The sequence below is a fragment of the Peromyscus leucopus genome, chromosome 1 (assembly GCF_004664715.2).
Source record: "Peromyscus leucopus breed LL Stock chromosome 1, UCI_PerLeu_2.1, whole genome shotgun sequence".
Lineage (NCBI taxonomy): Eukaryota > Metazoa > Chordata > Mammalia > Rodentia > Cricetidae > Peromyscus > Peromyscus leucopus.
Window position 1 is genome coordinate 113307222 of NC_051063.1, and position 26303 is coordinate 113333524.

A 26303-nucleotide genomic window follows, 5' to 3' on the forward strand; every position below is an offset into this window, starting at 1 on the left:
CTCAGGATCCTTTTCAATAAGGATCTTCCCATTTATAAAAAAGGAAAAGAATACCTTTGCAACAGATTATGTAGGATGAAATGAAACAAAACACAAAAATTATTCAGTATTGTTTCTGAAGTGTAGTAATTGTAACTAGTGTAACTAGTGTAACTAGTAACTAGCTCATGTCTCTTTCCTTCTTCCTGTGTGCTTTGTACTAAATCTAACTCTTCCCCACATTCTTAGTGCTTTCTGTGTACTGTGAACACAGTTCTTATGAGCATCCGCCTTACTTTCCACAGCAGCTATTTGTTTGCCTTCTGGGTCACTATGAAAGTGCAGAAAATATCATTTTCTAAGTCCAAACCCATTAACTTTGGTAACACAAGATGCTTCTCAACATCTCCCAAACCTCTCTACTTCCCAGTCTCTACAAACTTGTTCAGGATAGAATCTCGTGGCCTTTTCTCATTCTTTTTATATTCACACTTCTCTTTTGGTTCCCTCTGCTTTCTTTAAATCAATGCCAGAATCCATAAGCTTCTCCCGTGGTCATTTTGTGCCTTATCTCTTAAGATATTCTTTTTCCAGGCCTTTAAATGACATTAGAATCTCAATGGCATTAGAAGCCTTTCTGGAAGAAATTCAGGGAATTTAATTTCTTAATAACTCTATGCCATCTGGAGATTTACTTTATTTTCTTAACAATCACCCAAATTATACATTTAGGGTATTACTCAACCCCAATTTATACAGTTGGTTTATATGCAATATAAATTCCCTATCATCCTTTAAAATGCTGACTTAAAAGCCAAAATCAATGTCCACGTTTCTCCTGCCTTGTTGTAAGACAGTGGGAATCTATTCTTTAACCAGAAGCTGTTGGTGTTCTGAATATTTCCAGTTCCAAAGCACTGGACACAGATTCTGCATCTTAGTATTATCATATGGAAGTACACTTCTTGTGTGTGTGTGTGTGTGTTGGATTCTTTTATTTTCAACTTTGGCCAGGGCTTTCTGTAGTTCCCAGCTCCCAGCATGGCTGAAAAGACCATGCATAGAAAGATTATCTACTTTAGTTCTAACAACACACATGGGCTTTTAGACTTTGTGAAGTGTAAGTGGCAATGTGAAGGGAAAGACAATGGATGACAATCTAGACTCAAAGCAATCGTTGAGGGTAATCCTAAAGGTTTTACATATGCCATTCAGGCTGATCATCATAACAGCATCATGAATGGGAATTATATATATATAAAAGCATGGAGCAACTAAAACAAAAGCCCGAGTTTGAAAGCCCAGTGGAACCTAAGCTTTTCCTATCACTACATTACACTTTCTTGTCCAAGCAATTGTTGAAATAGGATTATCATATGTTCCTTCTGTTTGTGAAATTAGGGCCTACCTCAGACTGGCCCAATTGTTCCTTTTCAAACATGTCAGGTAGCATCCTATGTACTCTCTTCTCCAACTACAGTAAATACAGAGTTCCCTAAAATGTTCCAGAGCTACTGCCTTCATTGTGTTTTCCACCTTGCTGGTCTGTCTTACCAAATTCCTGTGTGTGTTGTTTAAGACTAAGCCATTTTCAATAAAATTCACTAAGCACCCTCTGTTGCCATTCTGCAACTACGTGCTTCTTCTTTTGGCTACCCCCAAAACTTAGTTTGACTTGGAGCTATAAGCTGCTGTGTGGTTATATAATAGCTTCCTGCCTCTTAAAGAATCCACGAAGGCAGATGTTCTATCATGTCTACACCAAAATACCCAAATATTTGCACATTTCTTGCTTAAATAAGTACTCAAGTTCTTTTTTTTACAATGGATAAAAAAATTAAGAGAGAGTATATAATGTGTGGTGAGGGGAAAGGAGAAAAGAGGATGAGCACTAGAGACAATAGGAGGGAGAGGGAGGGCAGAGGAAGAGAGGAGTTAGGGAGGAAAGACATATTAATTTGGATGCTCATGTAAAGTCCCTGGTGCTTAATTAACTCAAATCTGCTCTTACTTTGAAATTAAAATGCACTCCAAGTTTTGTACATGCTTTCAAAATACTGTTTGCATTCAATAATATCTGCTCAATTTCTATCTCTATACCTGGGAGAAATTACACTAATGTAATAGTATTTTATCTTCATAAACATTTATGAGCTGAAATATTAGGCAACCACACCAAGTGCTTACAAAAGTACATTACATTTATCCTGGACAATCATTTAGACCATCCTGAACACACTGTCTCATAAAAAACAATCCCCAACAGCCCTCACATTAGAAGAACAATATTTGAAAGGCACAAATATTCTAAAATAATGTGCAAACAATTTATGATCATATCTTTATCCACTATTGAACATGAATAGCACACAGAACAGAGCAGAGGGATAAAGAGAAGGAGGGAGGGAGGGAGGGGGGAGAAAGAAAGAAAGGAGAGAGACAGAGACAGAGACTTCCTTAGGACTCTGTTTTGAAACCTCCACCATGCCCCAGCACAGGTTCCTAGGAAGGGCTTTGTGCCCTGTGAGTGACAATACTGTCTGGAATGTGAGGTAATCCCATTACACTCATTGTAATTTCAGGACAGTGTCCTGAGTCTCCTGCTGATAGAAGGCTACCTCATCTCATTTCTAATTAAGAGCACAAAAGTCTTCCCAAACCACCTTGATTATTACACACAGAATGCTTGGCCCTATCTGGTAATGCCCTCACATTCTGGAAGAATCAACAACTCCTTTTAAATCCAAGGTAACCACCACAGTGTTAATTATGTCAATTAAAGCTCTTTTCCTACACTCGCAGATGAAGTCTATTTCACTGGAGTAACAAGAGGACCATAGAACAAAGAGGCGTTGGCTACAAAGAAAGGCAATCAGAGAGATCATGTTCAGCTTACAGATAGACATCACACAAGCATGGCATCACACAGGAGAAAACCTGGCAATAGAAAATGATCAGATGAACCACCTTAGTTTATACCTTACCTTTGAAAACACCAAACAACACTTCTAAAAAGCACTTCGATTTGTTTCCCTTTGACCAGGATATACTGGAAAGCACGGGGAAGATACAAAGCTCTATTGTCGAAAATCCTGTGTTAGAAACCCTCACCTTAGGCAGCCAGTTTCTGTCTTCTCCGACTGAATAGTAAACAACAAGGTCATCTGAATTAGGGAAACGCTGAGGTTTCTTTTCAAATAGGATTTACTGAGGGTTGGTTTTCCCTATTTGGACTGTGAGGAAACAGCTAATTTAATTCACATAACACCCTCAAACATCATCAAATGCCCAAGGAGGAGGTGGGCAATCCAAACAAAATCCCAGCAGAGTACTTCTGAACAATGAGGCCTTAAAATGGAACCTCATCAACCTTTTATGTCTCACTTTGTCTATACAGACCAAGGTTAGTCCCTGATAGAGGCAAGAAGTTGGCCTTCCCAGAATTCATATGTTCAAGTCTAAGCTCTAATGTGGAGTTAGGAAGTAGAGTCTTTGACAGATGATTAGGGTCTAGTGGTAGCATCCATGTGAATGGGTATCATTGCCCTTAGAGATTCCTTCTGCCATATAGTTCGTAACAGCTGCCCGTGAGCCAGGAAGCAGCACCACACCAGTTACTGAATTTGCTGGCACCGTCATCTTGGAATTCTCACCCCTAAACTATAAGAGATTAATATATTAACTCAGGTTATTGTATTTTCTCATAACTTTTGGAACCACATGAGACATCCCCTCACCATTTTGTGTGTATTTTTCTCAAAATAGAGTCTGAGGTCAGCAGCAGTAGTTTTAAACTTCTTTAAGAACTGTAAATTCTCATTCTCACCCTATACTGGGAAAATTTGGAAAGAAACTGGGTGGGTCTCTGCAATCTGTGGTCAAAAAGAACTCAGGGCACTTGAACAAACACCAGCCTTGAAGAAGACTGTAAAGTTTCCTAGCCTCTACTCAACTCTTCTTAGTTCCAACACATTTCAATTTTCAACTAGATAAAAGGCTTCCAAATTGTAAGTATGCTACCCTCCCCTCCACACACTCACTCCCTGGTGCTTCAACATTTATCAAATAAAATTCAAAAATTCAAAATAATTAGATGGCAACCTAAACATTTTCCCTCTTGGTCCCAGCTGACTTCTCCAATCACTTTCCACTCTCTCACAGGTATGATTTGCTCAACCTGATATCAGCCTCCTGTTCCTCCATCAAGGGCTGAAATTTAAAATCTGTGAATCTCTCAAATGAATCCCTCTTGCCAGAATGAGTGTATCATTTGCTTGGTTTGCCAAACCTGTTCTTATCCTCCTAACCACTTCCTGGGCATTAACCCTTTCCTGAAGTCTCTTCTGTTTCCACCCCATCGTCCTGACTTCTTTCTTCAGACCTGGAAATCTCACTGAAAACACAGGACCACTGTTATAACAGAGATATAATGACTTTATTTGGATTGTGATATTATATAGTCATCTGTTTCAGAGATTTCTACCTTATTAACCTTAGCATTTCAAATTTGGGATGGGAACCTGGGACAGATTAAATCTAATATATGTATGTATATTTGTACAAATATATAGAGTATATAATTTAAATTATATAAAATTAAGAATGTGTTATGTATATATTAAGAATTTAATTGCTGTTTCTTTGTAGGAACAAATAAATGCATTTACTTTTGATAGTCTGTTGTCTAAAGCACTCCTAAGCCAGTGGTCTTCTGTCATCCTCATTTTACAGATGAGAAAAAAAAAAATTAGAAAAAAATCTAAAACCTGATCCTTGGGGAAGTTAGATTCCTAGCTAGTAAAAGGCAAAACAACATTCAGACCTTTCAGGGTACAAAGATGATGTTTCTTCAAGCAAATATCGGTTTTTTCAAGTAAACTGAGGACTGGTGACTAAATGCAGATATAACTTCTTTGACAGGTTTTCACACTTTTTTTTTTTTTTTTACAGTTTCCAGGGTAGAAAATAAAATTCTAGGCTATGACAGAGCTGGTCTACTAAAAAACAAATGCTGAATATGTAAAGTCAAGTAGCTATGGACCTCAGTTTCATCTGCACAAAATATTGGCCATATATTACCTTTAACAATGAATTACCCTGATTGTTAATATCATTGTGGTTATTTGCCATTAGCATACTTGCTCCCAGCTCTAGTATTACCTGAGATCTTTGCACTGAACTATGTTGTTCCAAAATCCCACTTCATTTCTAGGCACAGGAACAACACTCTGAGAGTTACTTGATGGACTGCTATGGCAATTATGCCTATTCTCATTACAGATGTTTTGAATGGTCTGGAAAGAAGGCTTTGTATGTAACAGCACTTGCTGTCCACGCCTGAGGATCTTAGTTCAGATCCCAGATCTGTAATCCCAGCTTCTACAGTAAGATGAGAGAGAGAGGTGGGAGATGACCTGGAATCTGTGCAGTGTGCAGTGCAGTGGAGGAAACAAGAGAGTGGAGGTGAGCAGTGAACTCTCAAAATTCTCCCCTGACTTCTACATGCATTGTTAAGGTATGCATGCACCTGCATTCCCTTACAAAAGCACATAAGCCAAACACACACACACACACACACACACACACACACACACACCACACCACACCACACCACACCACACCACACCACACCACACCACACCACGGGAGGGGGGTGGATAGAGAAAGAGACAATGTACACAGAGAAATTTTTGGTAGACTAAAGGTGGAGTTGACTAAAAAGTCTTTCTCCTAATGAATACATAGTTCTTGTTTCAATTTGGCATCAAATTTGCATAGAAGATAGTTGGAAAACAACTTTTTACCTCCATACATAGACACGCACGCTATTTGTCCAATTTTATCCTTAGTTGGTGCAACTAGACAATCATGTCAGTTATTATCACTGTCAGGTTTGTTTGATTTTAGACCAATTAAGTTAAGTGCTAAAGAAGAGTTTAATTAGCTGAAACCTAAATTGTCATAATTAATTTACTAGTTACATTACAACACCCTGTAAAACATTTATGTAAATGGAGTATCTGCTTTCAGTGATCATGTGGCATATTTAATTTATTACACAACTAAATATTTAATTATTAATCTTAGCAAAGCTAAAGGTATTTGGCAAATTGTATTACTTGCAATAAAATGCTTAAAATTTTTATTCCACGTGTTATAAAATCTTATTAAAGAAGCAACAGAAGCGCAAACATTTTCAAGTATTTTAAAGATGCTTTGGAATAGTGGTACCAAATAAATGGAATTATTCTTGTAAACTAATCAGCACATGTTATGCCAAGCTCAAGTGGAAAATGTTAAGTGTTTCTACATTAAAATTAATTTTTGAGTGAGTACAAAGTTTCCATTTGAAGTAATGAAAATTCTAGAAAGGTAAGGTAGTGATAGTTGCACAATATTGAAACTATGTTTAATTACATATTATGTATAAATTTTAACATGATAAAATGACTGTATCAACATTTGACTGTGAATTGGTATTTTTGTCACACATCAGACACTAAGATAGTTAATATTTCATATGAAATAGCTGTGTCTATATTCTGCTTGGCATGTCTACTGTAACAGAGGGGTTAGAAAGTAAATTCCCAATCGACTGACTTATCTCTTGAATATCAGAAGTGATCTACTTCACAAAGATGTGCCATTTACCTAGCTGAAAATGGAGTTATATAGAACCCCAGAACATATTGCATATCAGACGGTGTTGTATCCATGCCATCCTGGACACATCCAGTCTTATCAAATGTGCTCCTTGTGTTCTGACTACACATGGTCACCATTATACTTCTCTTGCCAAACACTGTGTAGTCCTCAGTGAGTGATTACATTTATGGAATGTTGAGGCTGTTTCTTCAAAATACTTGATATGAATGTCCAGTTTCTCTAAGTGATTCTATTTCAGAAAAAAACATGCTACTTGCTTGTGATAAGAAGTATAAGTAGCTATGGTAAGAAAAAAAATTAAATACACATTCAAAAATATAAAATGTTCATCAGAAATGCAAAAGCAATCTATCTTTTGGCAGCTTTGAATTTCTCACATCCAGTTGATGCTCTAAGAGCGCAGTAAAACAGGCAAGTATCCATATGTCTGAACAACAGATAGTGATGATGGGTACCATTTTCTTTCCAAAAGCAGAACTCCTGCCTAAGAAAGGCAGAAATCCATTTTACTAATTAGAGGGTCATGCTCCACCTCCTCAGAGGATGAGCTCTGGGAGATCAAGAGAGATATACTTGAGAAGAAGCTTTTTTTTTTTTTTTTAAAAAAAAAAAAAAAAAAAAGTCAAGATTCACATCTCTGCTGAGACCTAGTGCTGAAGTCAAGTCGTCTTTCAAAAGTAATGTTCAGTGAAAGTTAGGGTTACTGTATCAGGGCAAAGGTTTGTTCACCCACTTATTTTGATGCCAGAGAGCTCATGATTAGGAACTTACTCAAAGCGGTCCTAAATATCATACTTAGGAGTCAGAGCATGGGATGGGAGACTTCATTTGTCATTTGAGAGATTGTGAGGAATTACATTTAATCTCTAAAATGTTTTGCTTAATAGGCTTGTCAAACTATATTCTTCTTTATGAAAATTTAGAGAATATTGATCATATCACAAATATGTATGCATTTGATTCCTATAAGAACTCCATGAGACAGGTCTCATGCAGAACACACAGTTTAAGTAAATTACTAACTGCCCAAACTGGCAAGTGGTGCTGCCCGGATTTGAACCCAGAAAGTCTGACACTAGAAACTGTGTTCTTAGATCTTCCATTCTTCTGCCTCAGTTTTTTAATAGAAGTATTAAAATCAACAATTTTCTTTAATTTAAGACATTTGTGTTTTCCAGAAGGACACTATGGATGGCTGTACCCATGGGCTACCTAAGAACAGGATGAAGTCAGACGTGTTTCATTCTAATGTTAAAAAAACAATGCTCTACAATCAGCCATATACCAGGTGGCTTGTAAACATGCATAATCCCCTAGTTCAAGAATATCAGTTCAGCAGAAACTGCAGAATATCTAGGTAAGGCATAAGAAATGGGAGAAAAAGGGTCACATTGCTTATACAGCTGAAACAACACTGAGATTTTCAGGGGTTTGCTTTAATCATGTATTTTTCTCCATCTTATACTTACTGATCTAGGAAAGAGCATAGCTCAATCATTTCTGCATACCTTTTAAGTTCCTGCACAGTATTATTAATAGAAATGTGACGGCTATGTTCACTACTGAGGGGAAATGAGCATTTGTTGAATATTAATTGACTTAAAAGGCCATGGATAACTCATGTACTTTAATTTTAGTTTCCTGGAGTCAGCCTTGAATCACTGGAAAAAAATACAACATGACTTTGAAATTGCTCAAGGCACTTACATAGGTAAATTATAAGAAACTAGGATACAAAAAGTATAAATTAATCTGAAATGTATTTAAATGTGTTTTCTAAAAGGCATAATAGTAAAGCTCACAATTGCCAATATGTTCCAACTCACCAGGTACATTTTTATCCTGTTTTTCTTGAAATGACTGAAACAAAAAAGAAATTATTTTTATGTATGATACAAGCTCCTGGAATTTCAGAGATATGAATGAACAAAACCCAACTTTCATAAAATAATGGATAGCATTTGAATTAAATATGATGTTCATAATGTTACACTTGGGAAGTTAACAAAATGTTACACACTGAGGGAGTAGGAGGCAAAAAAATCCTGTAACATCTCTTATTCTTTATAGATTGAATATGAAGAAATTAAACCAGTTATAACAACAAAATGGATTAGTGATAGGATGAAAATGGAAAAAGGAAACAGATTAGTGAAGATATTTGCCTTAAAAAAATCTCAAAACTATGCATCCTAGAGCAGAGGTAATAAAGATGGTTATTTCTAAGAAATAGATCCACAGTGGCTCCATTCAGTTCACAGCAGGAACATCCAAAGTAGCAATTAATGCAACTACTGGTGTGGAATTTTTCTACAAATGACACCCTGTTGTATGACTCGTTTTTTGTTTTTTTTTTTATTACAACTGAGCTCTGAAGTCATGGTGAAGTTGGCTCATTTTTTTATTTTTTTTTTACTTAACATATCACCATAGACTATCAATATCACCATCCAAAAATTTGCATACAAGCAGTGGTACTGTGAAATGAAAACAAAAAACAAAAAACAAACAAACAAACAAACAAACAAAAAACCCTGACAATGGCTCCTTATTTAAGACTGTAGAGTAGTGCTTTCATCTAAAATATGGATAGATGACCTGGAGTTGAGAATATGCAAGTTTAACTGCTCCAAATGTTGCTAGAAATACCAAAAGATCCTAGACAACAAAACTCCCCAAATCCATATTCTCTGAGAGGTAATGTGGCCATGGTTGAGAATATGAACCTGGCTCAAGATTGCCCATGCCTAAATCCTGCTTTAGAATATTCTAGCTCTGTTTCTTTGGACTCACAAACTGACCTTTCTGAGCCTCAAGGTAAAAATACAGACATGATGTTGCTTAGTACATAGGATGACTATGAAAACTGGCTGAGTCAGAGTATATAAAGTGATACAATAGTAGCAACCCACAGCCTTCTTTGGAAGTGTTCATTAGTGTTGCAGTTATCACCTATAAAACAGAGGCTCTTTCTAGTTCTTAAAGCCTATGAAACACTTCTGTTTTTATGAGACTGAAATAAGGCTGCAAAGCAATGTGGTCCACCTACCCATGGTACCTGAGTCACTCAGAATATGTCACCGCCCATATAATGAGAAGTGATAGGCTTTCATTCAACATTCTTTTTTTTATATAGTCTTCTTTTTCTTTTTCTTTTTTTTTTTTTTTTTTTTTTTTTTTTTTGGTTTTTCAAGACAGGGTTTCTCTGTGTAGCTTTGCGCCTTTCTTGGAACTCACTTGGTAGCCCAGGCTGGCCTCGAACTCACAGAGATCCGCCTGCCTCTGCCTCCCTAGTGCTGGGATTAAAGGCGTGTGCCACCACTGCCTGGCTAGTCTTCTTTTTCTATAAGAAATTTTTTCATTCATTTTACACACTAATCAAAGATCCCCTCTTCCCTCCTCCCATCCCTCCCCAGCCTCCCCCTCCCAACCCACCCCTCACTCCCCCACACAAGAAGGCAAGGCCTCCCATAAGGAGGTACATCCAATAGAGGCAACCCCAAGCCCTTCTTCCTGCCTCAAGGCTGCAAGAGGTGCCCCATTATAGGCAGTGGACTCCAAAAAGCCCACTCATGTACCAGGGATTCTGATCCTACTGCCAGGGGGCCTCCAAGCAGATCAAGCTATGCAATTGTCTGTCCATGCAGAGGGCCTAGTCCAGTCTCATGCAGGCTTCACAGCCATTGACCCAACTTTTATGAGTTCCCACTAGTTTGGTTTGGTCATCTCTGCAGGTTTCCCCATCATGATCCTGATGCACTTGCTCATAGAATCCCTCTTCTCTCTCTCTTTGACTGGACTTTTGGAGTTCCTCTTGTTTGGTTGTGGATCTCTGCATCTGCTTCCATCAGTCATTGGAGAAAAGCTCTGTGATGATAGTTAGGGTATTCACAAATCTGATCACAAGGGTAAGCCAGTTCAGTTCAGGCACCCTCTCCACTATTTCTAGTAGTCCAAGCTGGGGTCATCCTTGTTGATTCCTAGTAACTTCCCTAGCACTGGGTTTCCCTATCTCCATGATATCTCCCTCGTCAACATTCCTAAAATATAGAGAATTCCTCTTTCAAACATGGTTTTATGTATTTGGGAAGATTAGTGAGGACAAGGGAATGTCTGGCAGTTTGTGATGATCTAAAAAAAACTTATTTGTAAGGAATGAGAGACCCACACTTCCCCACAGTATAGTAACAATTTCACTTTTTAAAGAAAGATGTTCTTCTCATTTTCCTCTTTTTAGTAGCAGGGATATAATTACACACCTCTTCATTCTATAAAACCAAGATTGGAAAGCAAGTCCATTATGAAACCCCAGGGTGTAGTAGAGAAAGAGGCATCATTAATGAATAAGTTACCAAAAACTACCCTGTACACTTTATGGAACTAGGTTGAGTATTGAAAGGGAAAGCAGGAGAGAAAGTAGGAAAAGGGGGCAGGAAGGGAAATATTAATGTTTGTACACTAGACTTGATATTTACCTGCATGTTTAAGTAGGATAAAAAGCCAATATAAGGATGGTTGCTATTGTTTGCAACACAGGAGAGCACCAATAATCAATGTGCTCGGGGTCCTGTAACAGTAAGGTGAGATTTGCATATGGATCTAAATTCTTTAACTTCCATATTGTTTTTGAGTGAGTCCAAAAAGGAATTTAAAAAAATGGGTGAAGGGCAGGAGACAATAAATGTGACAAATGACCTCTACCATAAACTTAGAAAACAAAGGAAAGTAAATTTTAAGTTAAAATGGTTCTCAAACATGAATGAGTAAGAAAAACAATCCCTGTTCATACACCTTCTGGAGTATCATTCCCTCAACTCCTAGATCCCAGGACCAGACACCTATTCTGTCCCATAGAAAATTAGTTTTCCTCCTTCCCAAGCTAAGGAATCATCAGTTTTTCTCCTGCCAAATGATACACCTTTACAATGCTGGAAAGGAACCAACTCCATTATATGATCTCCTGATTCCGACAGCTTTCTTTCTCTCAACTCTTCTTGCAATCTCTAGTGAAAAGTCTAAATCCCTTTTCCTAGTAGAAGCTTTCTCCCATGCTCAATTATGAGTAATTCATTACGTTTATACTTCAGAGTTTATACTTCAGACTTGGATGAGAAGTGTCATCATCCAAAAGGTTAGTGTTGAAGGCTTGGTCCCTGGTACAGCAGTGTTCATACATGGGGGTTTAAGGAAGTGACTGGATGCTGAGGGCTATCAGTTTATCAATGGACTAATTTATTGATAGATTTACAGTTGAATGTACTATGGGGTAAGCTGTTGAAACTGTAAAAGTTGGGGGCTCTTTGGAGTAAGTAGATTAGTGGAGGGCTGCCTTTGAAGGGTATGTTTATTGTTATGCCCTCTGTGTTTCTATCTCTTCCCCATTCTTGGCCATGGTGCAGTGAGTAGCTTTTCTTTATGGTGCCTTCTTCTCTGATGTTCTGTCTTAAGGTGACAAGCCCCCAAACAATGGGTGCTAGTGACTATCAACTGAAACCTTTGAAATAGTAAGCCCAAGTAAGGTTTTTTTCATTTCAGTAGATTTTTTTTCAAGTATGCTTTCACATAGATTGTGTTGTAGTTACTGTTGTCAATTTTACAGAATTTGGAATGACGTGGGATATGGGCCTGAATGCTCACCCACCTTGGATGACACGATTCCTGCCTGGGTTCCAGCATTATACAAGTAAGCAAAGGGAACCATGCAGCAGAGACCCTTCTCTCCACGTTCATGATCGTGGTTGTAAGGTGACAAGTTGCTTCAAGCTCATGCCATGCAGACTTCCTCACTATGAGGGACTGCACCCTTGATCTGTGAGGAGAAATAAACCCTTTTTACCCTTGAATTGTTTTAATCAAGGTATTTTATCACAGCAACAAGAAAAGAAACAAAGACAGATGGGAAGCTTACCAACAGGGCTGCATAGTAACAAGTAGAAATGGGAAGGAAAAGCAAGATTTAATGAGTGCTTTTTAAAAGTTTATCAAGTTTTCTGGATGAATAGTTAACATTCATTTTTTCACTCTGTGAGTTTGACAAGAAAATATACAGTCAAACAAATTGATTGTCCAAAGGCAATTTCCCTCACTATCCATGCCCTCATTTCCCCCCCCCCCTTACTATCTTGTTTTTAATAGCCTTCCCTTGTTTCTTCAAAAGATCACATGAAACTGATCCTGTTGAGGTTGTGTGGGTTTCAGAACTTACTTATAATAGATTTCAAGCAACACTCAACTACCTACCTACTTATCTTTAATGATGATACCCAAGTTTGGCACCACTCTTTATTGAATATCACCCTATATGGCCATTATGGTAGGAGGCGGTAGTTCAGATCTCTTGTGCTACAAAAACAAAGTATCATAGATGCAGTAAATTAAACAATAGGAATTAAGTTTGCACTGTTTTGAAGATCAGAATGTCTGATCAGAGTTCCAGCAATGTTGAGGTTTTTGTGACCCTTCATTCCTCATTTAGAATCTTTTCTGGGTTTATGATGAGCCACTGGGCAAGAATGAGAGTAAGTACTGGGGGTCATGGGTAGTAATATAATTCTCTCTTCTTCTACTTAGAAGGTAACCAATCCTACTGATAGGTGCGCTACCACTGTAAGATAATTTAACTGAAATTATTTCCAAAATGATCTAATATTAATTGTAGTCACACTGGAAACTAGGGCTTTGAAATATGAATGTGTAGGGGACATAATTCAGTTTATAGCTAGTGGAATAAGAACTTTCTCAAAAACTAGAACTTACAGGTTTGAAACGTAGAAGGAAAAAAACATTTCATATCCACATACAAGCCTGTGTCTTGAGACATGTGGAGCAAAACTGTTGGAAATGGCTAAGTTTGACATATCATTGTTAGTGGTTGAAAAGGACTCTGATCTACTAGCTACTCTCCTTCCAATTCTGGGTGTGAGAAACATAGAGAACTAATCCTTCAAACATGAGTTTGCCATCTGCCTCATATTCTCTATCTTCAAAGAAAAGAGGTAACAAGAAAGAAAAAAGTTCAGTGTTTCTCATCTTGCTCTTGCTTTGAAGATTGGTACAGTCTCATTATAGTCTTTAAAAGAATAGTCAAGGAAGTTCCAAGCCTTTTTCATACATTCATTTGACATGTTTTTCCTAACACAAGAGTTTGTGCTAGGTGATAGGTATACAAGTGCAAATGACTCCAAAGTCTTCCTTTGAGTATTCTGTTGTTTTATACAAAATACAAATCTAAGAGTGTTAAAGTGTAAAGAAACCTACTTGTAGATGAAGAACTCAAACCAAGACAGGTTTACCAAGGAGCCATAGGTAGTAGGGGACGCAACCAGTCAACATCCAGGCATACCAACACCTGGTTCATGCATAATTCACTCAAGAACTTCTAGGCACTAGATGTCCTGGATGAAAGGTAGGAACATGACAAAGTAATTCAAGACTTAGTGATTAGTTTCAGGAAATGAAAGCATGTAACTCAAACAAAATTAATGAGTGCAAAAAGGCATTATTTAAAGTGAGAAAGCTTCTTAGAAAACTCACACATGCAGTATATTTATGGACAGGAAGTAGAATAGTCTTTATTTTTACATAGCATTATGGCTAGGCAATTATACTGGACAAGGAGCTTCTTCCATCTTCATCACTTAATATGGTGTCAAATTGCAGAGGAAGACCTCTCTAAAGCAAAAGGGGGGAAATGAATACTTTTGCAAACAAAGTGCTATAAACCAGGCTCAAGTGAGTCCCTTTGGCGATCTGGTCCCTGAACAACCATGTAGTTGCCATTTAGAAGTCAGATGCCATTCAGAGACTATACAGCAGCTTGACTGTCCCAAGAAAGATGTGGAGAAGAGTATAAAGTTTATGTGATTATAGTTACTAGCTCTATAGCCAGTAATATCTGTCATTGAAAACTACCTCTACCCATTAGGATCTGGTCCAGTCTCTTAACACCTTACATATCAGTTTCTTTAGCTAATGATAAAATCAACTCAAGAAATAGAAGTGAGAACTAAATGAAATAAAGGATTGTAAAGTATACATCCTAGTGCTTGAGTAAAGTGCTCAAAAGGCATTTACCTATTATTAAGAGTTTCTCAGGGTGTGTGACCTGTTCTCTAGCCCTCTGGTAGGTTCTGCTCTCTTTGTTTCCTCCTGTCTTCCTTTTTCTGATCTGATAAGAGCTATGCTTTGTGAATACTAGGGTGGCCATCAGTTGAGAGCCTTAGAGCAGGTACAGCTGCTCTACTTCCCAGTGAGGTGGCAGAAGCAACCTGCAGGGCTTCACTCAGCATGGTCACCACAGCTTGGCTGACACTGGTGCTGAGTCACTGTTGCTCATGACTGGGGATCTGAGACTCAGAAGGCTCCTGGTAACAGACTTGAGAGAGGACTAATGTCCCTTTCTCTCTTCAGGTCAGACCATTCCTGTATCTACCATCAGACAAAAGTAATCAAGGAAGACTCTATCATACACAGAAGACTTACTGATCATCCACATCAGGGCATAGCTTTTAATGCCTAAGATAAATTCAGGTAATGCATTTAAAAATCACTTTCAAAATGTATTTTTTATAGGGAAAACAAAGTTGCCATCTAGGTAGTTGGATATACACATCATGTAGGACATGCAATGCATATTTAGTTTAGAGTATATGGGTCTATACAGAATTGCCTACCTAAGTTCTATAGCATGAAGTCAGTAAATACTAGCCATTGTTCCATTATGTTATGTACACACACACACACACACACACACACACACACAGAGAGAGAGAGAGAGAGAGAGAGAGAGAGAGAGAGAGAGAGAGAGAGAGAGAGAGAATTAGAGAGTCTGGAAAGCTTTTTATGATTTCTTTTCTCTGATCTACATGACTGTCATAATTTTGGCTTTTTATATATCACTTTTATAGCATTCATCTGCATTTTACTTCTTTATTTACCTTACTAAATACAGAAAATAATCCCCAGTGCCAAATGAGTTCTATCTGTACCAAAAAATATGTATGATATGTTTTAGCATTAACTATTATACTTCCCTAAGCAAACTATCATTATTACTGTCAAAGAAATGAAAGTAATTGGATAGAAAGTGCTACCTTTCAGCAGTTTCTTTATATGAACTTGTTTCATCCTTAAAAGCAAATGTACTCATCCCTTCAGCATTGTGCCATATTCCATTCATTGTAAAGGTGAGCCTTTTTCACATTTCAACAGTGCTGAAATGAAGATATATCTTATAGGTACTATTACATCACAGATCTATTCACTGTCCTTTTTGTCTCTGGGTAATAAATAATGATTCTTCTTACAAGTGGTGACAATTTAGAGTCTAAAAAATACACTATGAAAGACAGTCATATGTGATCATTCTTTTAGGTACTACAAATCAGGTGAACAAGACTGAAAAGACCCTTATTTCAAATAATCTAATGAGAATTACAGAAATCTGAAGATGATTACAACCAATGTTGTGATCCATTCTGAGCTTGTGAGGCCACAAAGTTTCCTAAAAAAGATGATATCCCTGCTGGATTTTGGAACTTATGAATGTTAGGGCTAGGATGTAGTTGAATAGCTAGTTGACCAGGTTAAGCTAAATCTATGAATCTAACAAGAAGGATAGGACAATTGAGAATTTGCTTAGAGTTTAGGGTTCTCAAATTTGGTGTTCATAGAAGGGGAGCAGGGTATGATGGAAGAGAGGAAAGGATTTCCCTTTCATTCTGAAAACATCTATGTTCACCATACTTAAAAATCAGAGGTGACAGTTCCATTTGACAGATAAGAACACTGAGGTTACATAAGCCAAATGTCTGGCTTCAGGCTGGATGCCAAAGCTCAAGACTAGCTAATGCCTTCTGTTAAGTCCTAATCCAAGTCCAATGCCTTTATATTTTGCCAGGATCACCAAGGTCATAATGCTTTCTTTTTGGCCATGCTGCTGACAGGCTCATCACCTTTACTTCAATTTATGCTCAATTAATGGGCTGCATTTAGAAAGAAAGAAAGGGTTTTCTAGTGTGTTAACTCTTGGGAGAGTTCTCAACAGTAAATATGGCCTAATGTCAGGAAAAGTGGGCTTGGACCCTGTTATACCACTAGTAGGTTATCTCACACTGCTCTGTTTATCCATGGTTACCATGGTTACTTTTATTAGATGAAGAATGTTGATACTCTTCTCCCCTAAGTGCACATGCAGGCACTTTTCAATGTTTCCCCTCATAGAAGTAAAAAAGCATAAAAATGAAAATAAACAATTGAGGGAAGGTTCACAACTTTAAGTACTTCAATACTCTGGCATTTTTGTGTGACCTGAAATTGCAGTTTCAATGTATCTTAAATGTATTATCTAGTCTTTTAGAGTAAAGCAATCTGGAAATGGTCTAAATTAAGAGATTTAAGGTGAAATGTCACAACATGTATAAAAAAGAAACACCAACTTCTCAACTAATTACAAAGGATCGCAAACCAGAGAGGATAATTACTTGAATTCTATGTTGTGACCAAGCTCCCTGAGTGCACATAACCACTTTTAGGATAATTTTGTTCACAGAATTTGCTGGTCTGAGCAACCATCTTTTCAATGAAAGAATAACAAAGAGCCCTTTGCTTTTCATTTTCAGAAGAGAATAGCAATATGAATTAGCTAACATCTTTGACTCACTCTTAAAGGGAAGCACAGTTACAATCGACTAAAATTTAAGTCCTTTTTGATGAAAGACATCTTTGGATTTTATAAGGAAGATCAATGAGTACAAACATCAATGTTTAGATTATTAAGATTTGACAATAACAAGCTATTTATTGAGAATAATAGCTGCCAAGAAATATCTTGCTGCATTTGTCCAATGAGAGTACAAAGTGAAAAATCATTAGTGGAACAGGCAATTCTCTATTTAAGATGACGTAGGTATCACTTTATGCGAAGTGTGTTAGGTGAGTTACAAAAATCACAAACTTTGATTTTGAAAACTTCATGACTTTGAGAGTTCTAATTCAAAAGAGAAGGACAAAGCAATGCCTAACTTATTTAGACAAGACCATATTGGCAGAGCCTGGATAACTATGAGAGTGGCAGACAGTACAAGAGATCCAAAAATATAGTTTTGAAATAGCTTAGAATGATTTGGGTTCAAATTCCATCACTGATAGTTACTGCTATTCCTGTGAACTTTGGCTAGCCAATTTTTTTTTTCTAGAATCCTAGAAAATAGCATATCATATAGGATATGAAGATCAAATTTAATCTTACATATAAAACAGCTCATTGATGGATAGTAAGCAAATAGAGGTTATTGATAAGATTACTATCATGGTAACATTATAAGAGATATTATACAATGCTGGTGAACTGTACTAGCATTTAACTGAGGCCGAACAATAGACTAAACAAGCAGAAATAAAGGCATGCTATGTGTTTAGGATACCATTTAGGCTTTTGCATTCCTAAATAGCTCTTCAATTAATCCTAGCCTTAAGAAAATATTTTCTAGATGAAATACAAATAATAAAATAGGATGGAAGGACTGTGGTTAGTGTAGATTGGCTTATTAGATGGGGGAGGGGGCAAACTTCATAAAGAATAGTAAAATGATAACCACTTTCAAAATACAGATTTATCCTCTCAACTGCTGCAGCTTGTGGTATAATTTATCAACTTCCTTCTCATGATATACTATTGAATTCTTAGCTGAAAATGTTAATTCATAATCATTTGCTACCATTGTGCACAATAAACTACTACCAATCACGAGGCACTGACTGAATGGCTACATTTTTCTAGGTAGCCTTTTTTTGAAATTTATTCTAGGAACTCCAAAACACAAACTCTATGAGACATCAGCCCCTAGTGTTCAAATTAGCCCCTCCCAGTCCTGTTGGCTCACACAGGGCACTAGCATGAATCTGTCTTGTTTTGTTTTGGTCTTTACCACTCTGACAGCAGAACTTTAGTTGATGCTGATTTCCTGTTGTGAATGCATCTTACACTCCAAGACAAAGGAATGAAAACCTTTTAGCCTCACTCTCCATTTCTTCTTGTCTCTTCTAGGCATTATCCAGTCTTGAAATGAAGAGGACATCCTTGCTATCTTCTTCACACATGGAAAAAGCTGAGCCCAAGTCACTTTGTTAGATTAACAGCCTTCCAAGTCCTTCACACACAGCTGCTAGCTAGTCCCCACATTCAGGTCTGAACCTAAATTAAACGGCACTGGAAGATTCAACTTTTCTTTGCATACTAATTTGCCAGAAGGCATTATCCCCCTGCGCATTTCAGGGTCTTGTTATCCATATAGCCTATAATTTTTATGGAGAGAAACACTTTTTTTCCTCAAAAAATATGCTCTAATAGAATTCTAAGAAGGTCTTTTTACTTCCTGTAAGCCTTTTCCTTAAAAAAAAAAAAAAAATTACTTGAGAAGCACATAAGCAAGACCCCCATTCAAATGTACTGGAACATGGTAAGTTTGTGGTCTATGACATACAAAACGTGGAAGGGACTTACATTACCCTGAACCTCTCCACCTACTCCTCCATCAAAAGTGTCAATGAAGAGCAAGCTGGGTGTCATGTGACAGCTTTTGGATCCTGACACTGGTAAAGGCTTTTCTCTTTTCACATTGAATCCTATTTTGGTTCATCTTAGGTTCTTGTGTTTTATCACCATCCTTCCTCTTGACAGAACAAACAAAATGTTATAGCAATGGCATCTTTGTAGTTGAGAGGAAGAACAGCACCACAGACCCTTTGAGAGCCACCCTGAGTCAGTTTCAGGAATGTATGAAAGGTAGAAAGGATTTGGGCTAAAAATAATATCCTCAGAGTAATATAGACAATGTGGGTTTTCACGAAATTCTATTAGGTTTGGTGGAAGTTTCCCCAGCAAATTGAATACTGATTTCCAAAATGTGACAGTTTTGGCCAGTGCCTCGGAAAGCATTGAAAAAAAAAATCAAAGATGCAAACCAACATCTTCTGTTATGTTCAGGTTTGTAATGTACCTTGGGACTTAAAAAAAAAAACAAAAAACTAAGGGGTCAATCTGTACAGAGATTCTCTGGAAACTCATCCTGCAAAATACAAGAAACACAAAGCCATTCTCTAAAGAGAGATCAGGAGCCCAGTGAATATAGAATTCGTGCTCATCGTAAACACTTTTGAGATGAAGATTTTTGTTCAGTGGGAACAATATCAAGCACTCCTCTGAGGTCTAGTGAGTGTTACTGTAAGTCTCCCAGGACACAGGCTAGATAGAACACATGTGCTAGAGAAAGGCACGGGTATTTATAACGCTCCCACAGAACCAAAGATCACAGTAATAAATATAATGCAGTACAGCAACAAGTTTACTAGTGAGCTCCCCCAACAAGCACAGACTGCAGCTCCCCGGCTTCCATCCGATGCAATGCCAGAGAACACTTGACTCTGTGGAGACCCTCTCTATCAATTGCTGATTTCAGCAAACAGTTCAAATAGCCAGTGATCCTGATCAACCCCGAATGTTCCCCTCCCTCCAGGTCTAAGCTCTAAGAGTTGCCCCTTCCTAAGTGGCATGGACCACATTCCCAGTGTGAGGCAGGTTCTCACAACCAGCGAATAAAGGCTGCGTCTGTTTTCAGACCAAGAGCCCAGAGCAGGCACTTGGCACATCCGTAAGACGATCTTCCTCCCCACTCATTCCATACCTTCTCTGATTTCGCCTTCCTGGCATTGTGCACGAACCTGCGACCCAGCTTCTTGGCATACCAGATCGAGGCAAACATAGCGATGCCAACGGAGATTCACAATGAAAGCCTCTGAACAATCAACTTCCCACGGAGGCTGAGCCGAGCAGAATCCGGCTGGAGCTGTCACTTGCGGGCTGTTGCTTTCTCCGATCCTCTCATGCTGGTTAGCCAGGCAGAGGGTGGGAGGAGGGAGGGGATGTGGGGGGAAAGGCAATCCTGTTTGGCCGGTCTGCAGGTATATTTACATCCTGCCAGCAGGAGGTCCGGGAGAGGCGAAGCAGCCTTCAGAGCCGGCTCACACACATCCACTTGGCTAAGTGTCGGGCTGCGGTTCTTCAGCTCCAAACTCCATGTGTGTGAGAAGGAAGAGAAGCCGCAGTTGACTCCACAGAAGCAGCACACCTCCGGCTCTCAATCCAACTGCACGCCTCGCTTGGCTGTTTAGCTACCCTCCGTCTTGACAATACGTGCTGGCGGCCGTGGCCACCTAGAGACATGCACACGGTCTCACAGGTGTACCAGACAATGCCAGAGTGACTGGGCACAGGGAGAGGCAGAGCACTATGGCTCTGGCCATGGAGGAACGAACAGGTGTCACCTAATCCAATCAGGTTATCCAAGATGACTTCTGAGATAACTAGGAAAAGCATCTTTTGCTTCCCCATTTTCAACTCATCTGGTCTAAGGAAAGTTGCATCTTTGTCCACTGCTTGCAATAGAGGAAGTTTACTTCTTAGGAGACTGGCCCAGGACAAAGGGTAAAGTTCTTAGATCAACCTGTCATTCCAAACGCCTCAGCGAAGGTCCTTAGTTCCCAAGTCATTGTTGTTACATATTTTTAGTATGGGAACTGGAGTGTGGAAAGGAACTTAATGTTACCTTGAAACTAGTCTCCCTTCTTCAGCGTTTCTTGCATTAACAGCCTGTTTTATTTTTTTTAAACCAAAAAAAAAAAAAAAAAAAAAAAAAAAGAAAAGAAAAGAAAAAAAAAAAACAACAGCCTGTTTTAAAGGGACAATTGCCATCGTGATATCACCTGGGGAAAGGCAGACTAATGGCAGCTCTTAAACCATGTTTCCTTGAAGAAATCTTACATTTGGTTCTTACAGAAGGGGTTTCCAACTTCAATTATCTTATTGGAGTTTTAACTATCATGCTAGGCACTTTTAGGGTAAAGTCAATTTTAAGAGACAGTGTTTCCCCCAGTGAAAGATAATGCTTAGTCCATTGCCAATTGTACTAAAGGATAACACACAGACACATAAACTTCTTCCCATCTATCAAGCCTTTCCTAGCTGACCTGGCAGAGAGGCATTATAAGTACATATGAATCAAAACATGGTCAGAACAACTGCAAACACTTGGAAGAGAATTCCCTTCTCAACAACAACAACAACAAAAAAAAAAAAACCTGTCAGCAGTAAGTGTGTATGAGGTGGCTGAGGTCTGTCCCTCACAAGGGTTGCAATTGCTGTCAATTGAGAAAATATATTGCTAAGTGTTGGATACCTTTGAAGCAACAGGAGGAGAAACTAGGCAGTATGGGTTGTCATTAGCAACCCAGGGGACTGTGTGCCTAAAACACTCTCTGCAGAGTTATTGAAGAAATAAATACATGATCTTGTTTCTGACCTTTGATTTTGTTTCTAACTATTTGTTCTCTCTGGCTCATCTATACATTAAATAAACCGGGTAGATGGTTCTTAGGGCAGTGTTCTATGCTATGAATCTAATTGTGGGTCTTTATATATGAGAGTTTAATGGAACTCTATTGCTGTGGTGAAATGATTCAGTATTCTAAAATGCCAGCTATGGGCCTTTCAGGGTAGCCTGGCTCCTTCAACCTTCTTTAGCATGCCTAGCTGCTACCCAGGGTTTGGTTTTGCCAATAGCTATTTCTTTTGCTCTGTGCTCTCACTTTCTGCAAGCACTATTTTCCTTTCATTTCTTTTTGATACTCTTAGGCAACCCCTGTGTAAAGTTCTCCACATTACACCCTGTACTCCTTGGAAGACAAGTACCACAGAAAGTCAACAAATAAATGCCTGATAGCACCTGCTCAGGTTTCAGAGAGCTTCTCCACAGGACCACAGCTTACCCAGGGCTACTGTGATGCAAAAGGGATTCATTATTTCTACACCTAAGTTTGTTTAAGCCATGTTGTAGTTAAAATAGTATTTAGTAAGATAACAAAGCACAGGATATTAAAGGCTAGGAGGAGAATATCCACCTTAAATTAATGAGTAAAATATTCTTTTGTAATATTTTAAGATGGAATCAGTTAATGGAGAGTCAGAGAAGCTACTAAATTTCAAGCCACTGATAGATGTCATAAAGTGAAATGAAGAATGTTCATTTATTCTGAGGGGACTAACAGATTGCACAATCATTTTTCCATTTTTCCTATAAATTTGAATTTTCTGAAATCATGGAAACAAGAGCAGGATAAGATCTTTAGTATTTGTCCATTTTATTTACTGATTTTGCTGTTATACTGCCCCTAGAAACCTTCTCCACACATTTGAACTGAGGGTTTTATTCACTTTTCCAGAGTGGAATCCTTCAGAAAACAAATGGTGCCTACCACCAAAAATTTGGTTGAAAAGCTAACAGTAATTAGTGTTTGTTAATATACAGTTGGAGGTACAAAATGCCCATATAGGGGAAGGCACTAGCTGTCGGTGTGCATGCCTGCATTATACCAGTGTTCATCAAAATGCAGATGATATAAATCACTTTTTATGTGTATCTATGACAGAGTAGGAAAAAATTAGGAAGACTGGAAATCAGTAAGACACTGTAAGTTTTCACTTTCAATATGGATATAATGTCAGTTGAATACATTCACTGCCATATTTTTATAACCATCTTCCATGGGCTGTCCAGGAGCAAATACATCTCATACAAGTAGGATGGCAGCTGCCTACAGTTAATCCTAATTGTCTCTAACCATTGCTCTGCTGATTGAGATAAATAAGTTGCAGCACTCCTGCATTAGGAAGACAGATAGTTCTGACACTTTCCATCTGCATACGATTACCACCTGGACAGACCCTTGTCTTCGAAATTTCATCCTTAATAACTATCACATGGCAGAAGCCTTCCAGTACAGCTAAGTTTGAGATGCAACATTAATTTTTTTAAGCAGTATTCAGTACACAGCGCAATGTACACACACACACACACACACACACACACACTTGTGTGATTCATCTGAGTACTCAAGGTCAATGAAATGCTTAAGTCAAATGATTAGGTATTCTACAACTACAATTTTCTGCCTGGTATATTAGTTACATTTAAAAAAATGTTATCTAGACATCAAATAATTATAATTATTTTGAAAGCAAAATGAAAAACTAATCCTTAGAAATTAGTATCTACTTGGATTCACTGTTAAACCTAAGAAAATACATCTTAAAATGCAAGTAAGTGAATGAAAAATACATCTTTTGGATGAGTGTTATGCACATTTCATATGAGTATATATATATATATATATATATATATATATATATATATATATATATATGATAGCTTATGGCTAGCATTTGACTTTAGCCAATTAGTAAACAGCAAATATAAAATCTACATGTTATAATTTGGAATGAAAAGATGATAAACATATTTACCTTCAACTCACACAATGCCAAGATCTTGATGTAAGTTCCTTCCACATAGAGTAGAGGGAAGAGGAGGAAACAATCATATTTTGATCTACGTACTTTTCCCCCTTTATTTAAAAAAAAAGTTTTTTTTTTCATTTTACATACCAATCCCCGGCCCCCTCCCTCCCCTTCTCCTGTCCCTCCACCTGCTCCCATCTCACCCCCCACTTACTCCTCAGAGAGGGTAAAGCCTCTCTTGGGGAGGCAACAAAGTCTGGCACACTAAGTTGAGGCAGGACCAAGCCCCTCCTCACTGGGTCACAGCTGAGCAAGGCATCCCACCCAAAAGAAAGTGTTCCAAAAAGCCATTTTATAGACCTGGGATAAGTCCTGGTTCCACTGCCAGGGACTCCCCAAACTGATCTAACCACATAACTGCCACCCACATCAGATATCCTAGTTCAGTCCCACGCATGTTCCCCAACTGACAAGGCCAGAGTCCATGAGCAACCACCAGCTTGGGTCAGCTGTCTCTGTGGTTTTCTCCATCATGATCTTGGCCTCACTTGCTCTTATGATCCCTCTTCCCTCTCTTCTACTGAAGTCTAGGAGCTCAGCCCAGTGCTTGGTTGTGGGTTTGCATTTGCTTCCATCATTTACTGGATGTAGGTTCTACGATGACAATTAGGGTAGTCACTAATCTGATTATAGGGGAAGTTAAGTTCAGGCACTCTTTCCACTTCATACAAAAGTTATGAGACTCAATACACATTATCACTTGTGTGATTACTCAAAATGTGTTGAATACACATTACATTACCAAATGCTAGGAACACTAAATAAATAAAATGCAATTGCTCCTCTCATGAAGCACTGTGCAGTTGGGGACATCAACATATAATGAAATAAATTTCAATGTAAAACGATGCTATGTTAGATTTGTATTCATGACTTGGAGACTCCAGGAGAAAATAGGTGTTTTTCTGTTTCTATATGACATAAATCTAGTAAGAAAAACTAGCAATGAAAACACAGTAATTAATATGGATGTAAATTTTGAAAAATTTAAAAAAAAGGATCAGAGACTTCCTTCATTTTCAGTCCTATGGTCAACAGAAATGATGGTCATTATGAACTTACATGTACCCAGTGTCAATGTGACCCAACTGACCCAGTCACAGAAGCATTTCCTTGCCACAATCAGTTATGGACAAGTGGGAAAAAATTGTTGAGTTATTCGGATAATAATTCCATTGACTGACTATAAGTGAGCTGAAAGTTATTTTTCTGCTCTCAAAATTATCAGAACTATTTTCTGGGATGTTTTACTCTCTCTTCAGACTTTTCTTTTAAATATTTGATAATGGAACACTAATATATATAATGTCCATCAATCTATTTTACAGATTTAAAATAAATTCATATTTTTCCATCATTTTTTCAAAATACTTTTTACATAAATACTATTCAAAAAATGGGTCAGTATCCTCACCCAACTGTACTTCACCTAAAACTAATTCACCATCAACATTTCTGCACCATCTCTTTATGCACATAGGATTTTTCTAGATACTTCAAAATTTAGTTGGTGATTACAGACTATGTCCATCTTTTATTTTAGCTCACTACCAAGTGCTCTCTTATTTTTGTTATTACTTTATGAGTCATATATTTTAGATGACAGTCTAACCAGGTATGATTCATAACATGCTGTCTATTTATAGCCTTGCTATGGTGTGCTGTGTATGTATGGATGTGTAGCTGGGGTATCCAACCCAGGGCCTCATGAATTCTAGGTAAGGGCTCAACCACTGAGTCTTATTTATGCTCAGTCCTTGAAGTATATCTTTATTTACTGGTGAGATTTAGAACCTTTACATGTCTATTGGCTATCTGGGCTTCCTTCTGCTCACAGTCTTTGCTCACTTTAAAATAGAGCTCATTCTTATTGGTTTATGGAAGTATTTAGTATTCTGGTCATTAGTCCTCTGTGTATATCAGCCTTTAAGTATATTTGCTCTCATCCTCTAATTTACTTCATGATTTATCATTCAGAGCCTTCATACATATTTAAATGTACAGAAATACATTTATGTTTTTTCTTTGTTTGTATATTTTTGTATTTTAAAAAATTTCCTTTTCCAAATTTGAAAATATATTATTTTCTATTTTCTTCTGGATAATATAAACTTGTGCTTTTCAAAAGTATTTTCACGTTCATTTTTAAATTTATCAAAAAATAAAACTCTATGTTTCCTCTATATGCACAGCCAGATTTATTTATTTACTTGGTATTTAAGAATCTGTTCCATTCCTCACTATCATG

The 26303-nt window shown here is 37.8% G+C and overlaps 1 protein-coding gene across 16 annotated transcripts in view; it reads right to left on the bottom strand.

Moving 5' to 3' along the window:
• The window catches only part of Dlg2 (discs large MAGUK scaffold protein 2), a 1876145-nt gene that overhangs the window by 849257 nt on the left and 1000585 nt on the right, over nucleotides 1–26303 (bottom strand). Inside the window, exon 1 of one of the 16 annotated variants that reach the window (XM_028873398.2) lies at nucleotides 20328–21307. The exons of 14 other annotated variants lie outside the window; for them this stretch is intronic. In XM_028873398.2, coding sequence (XP_028729231.1) covers nucleotides 20328–20405 — 78 coding nt within the window. In that variant the 5' untranslated portion in view covers nucleotides 20406–21307. Of the gene's footprint in view, nucleotides 1–20327; nucleotides 21308–26303 lie in introns of those variants that run through there. One more of the 16 variants, XM_037207311.1, reaches the window with a different exon arrangement.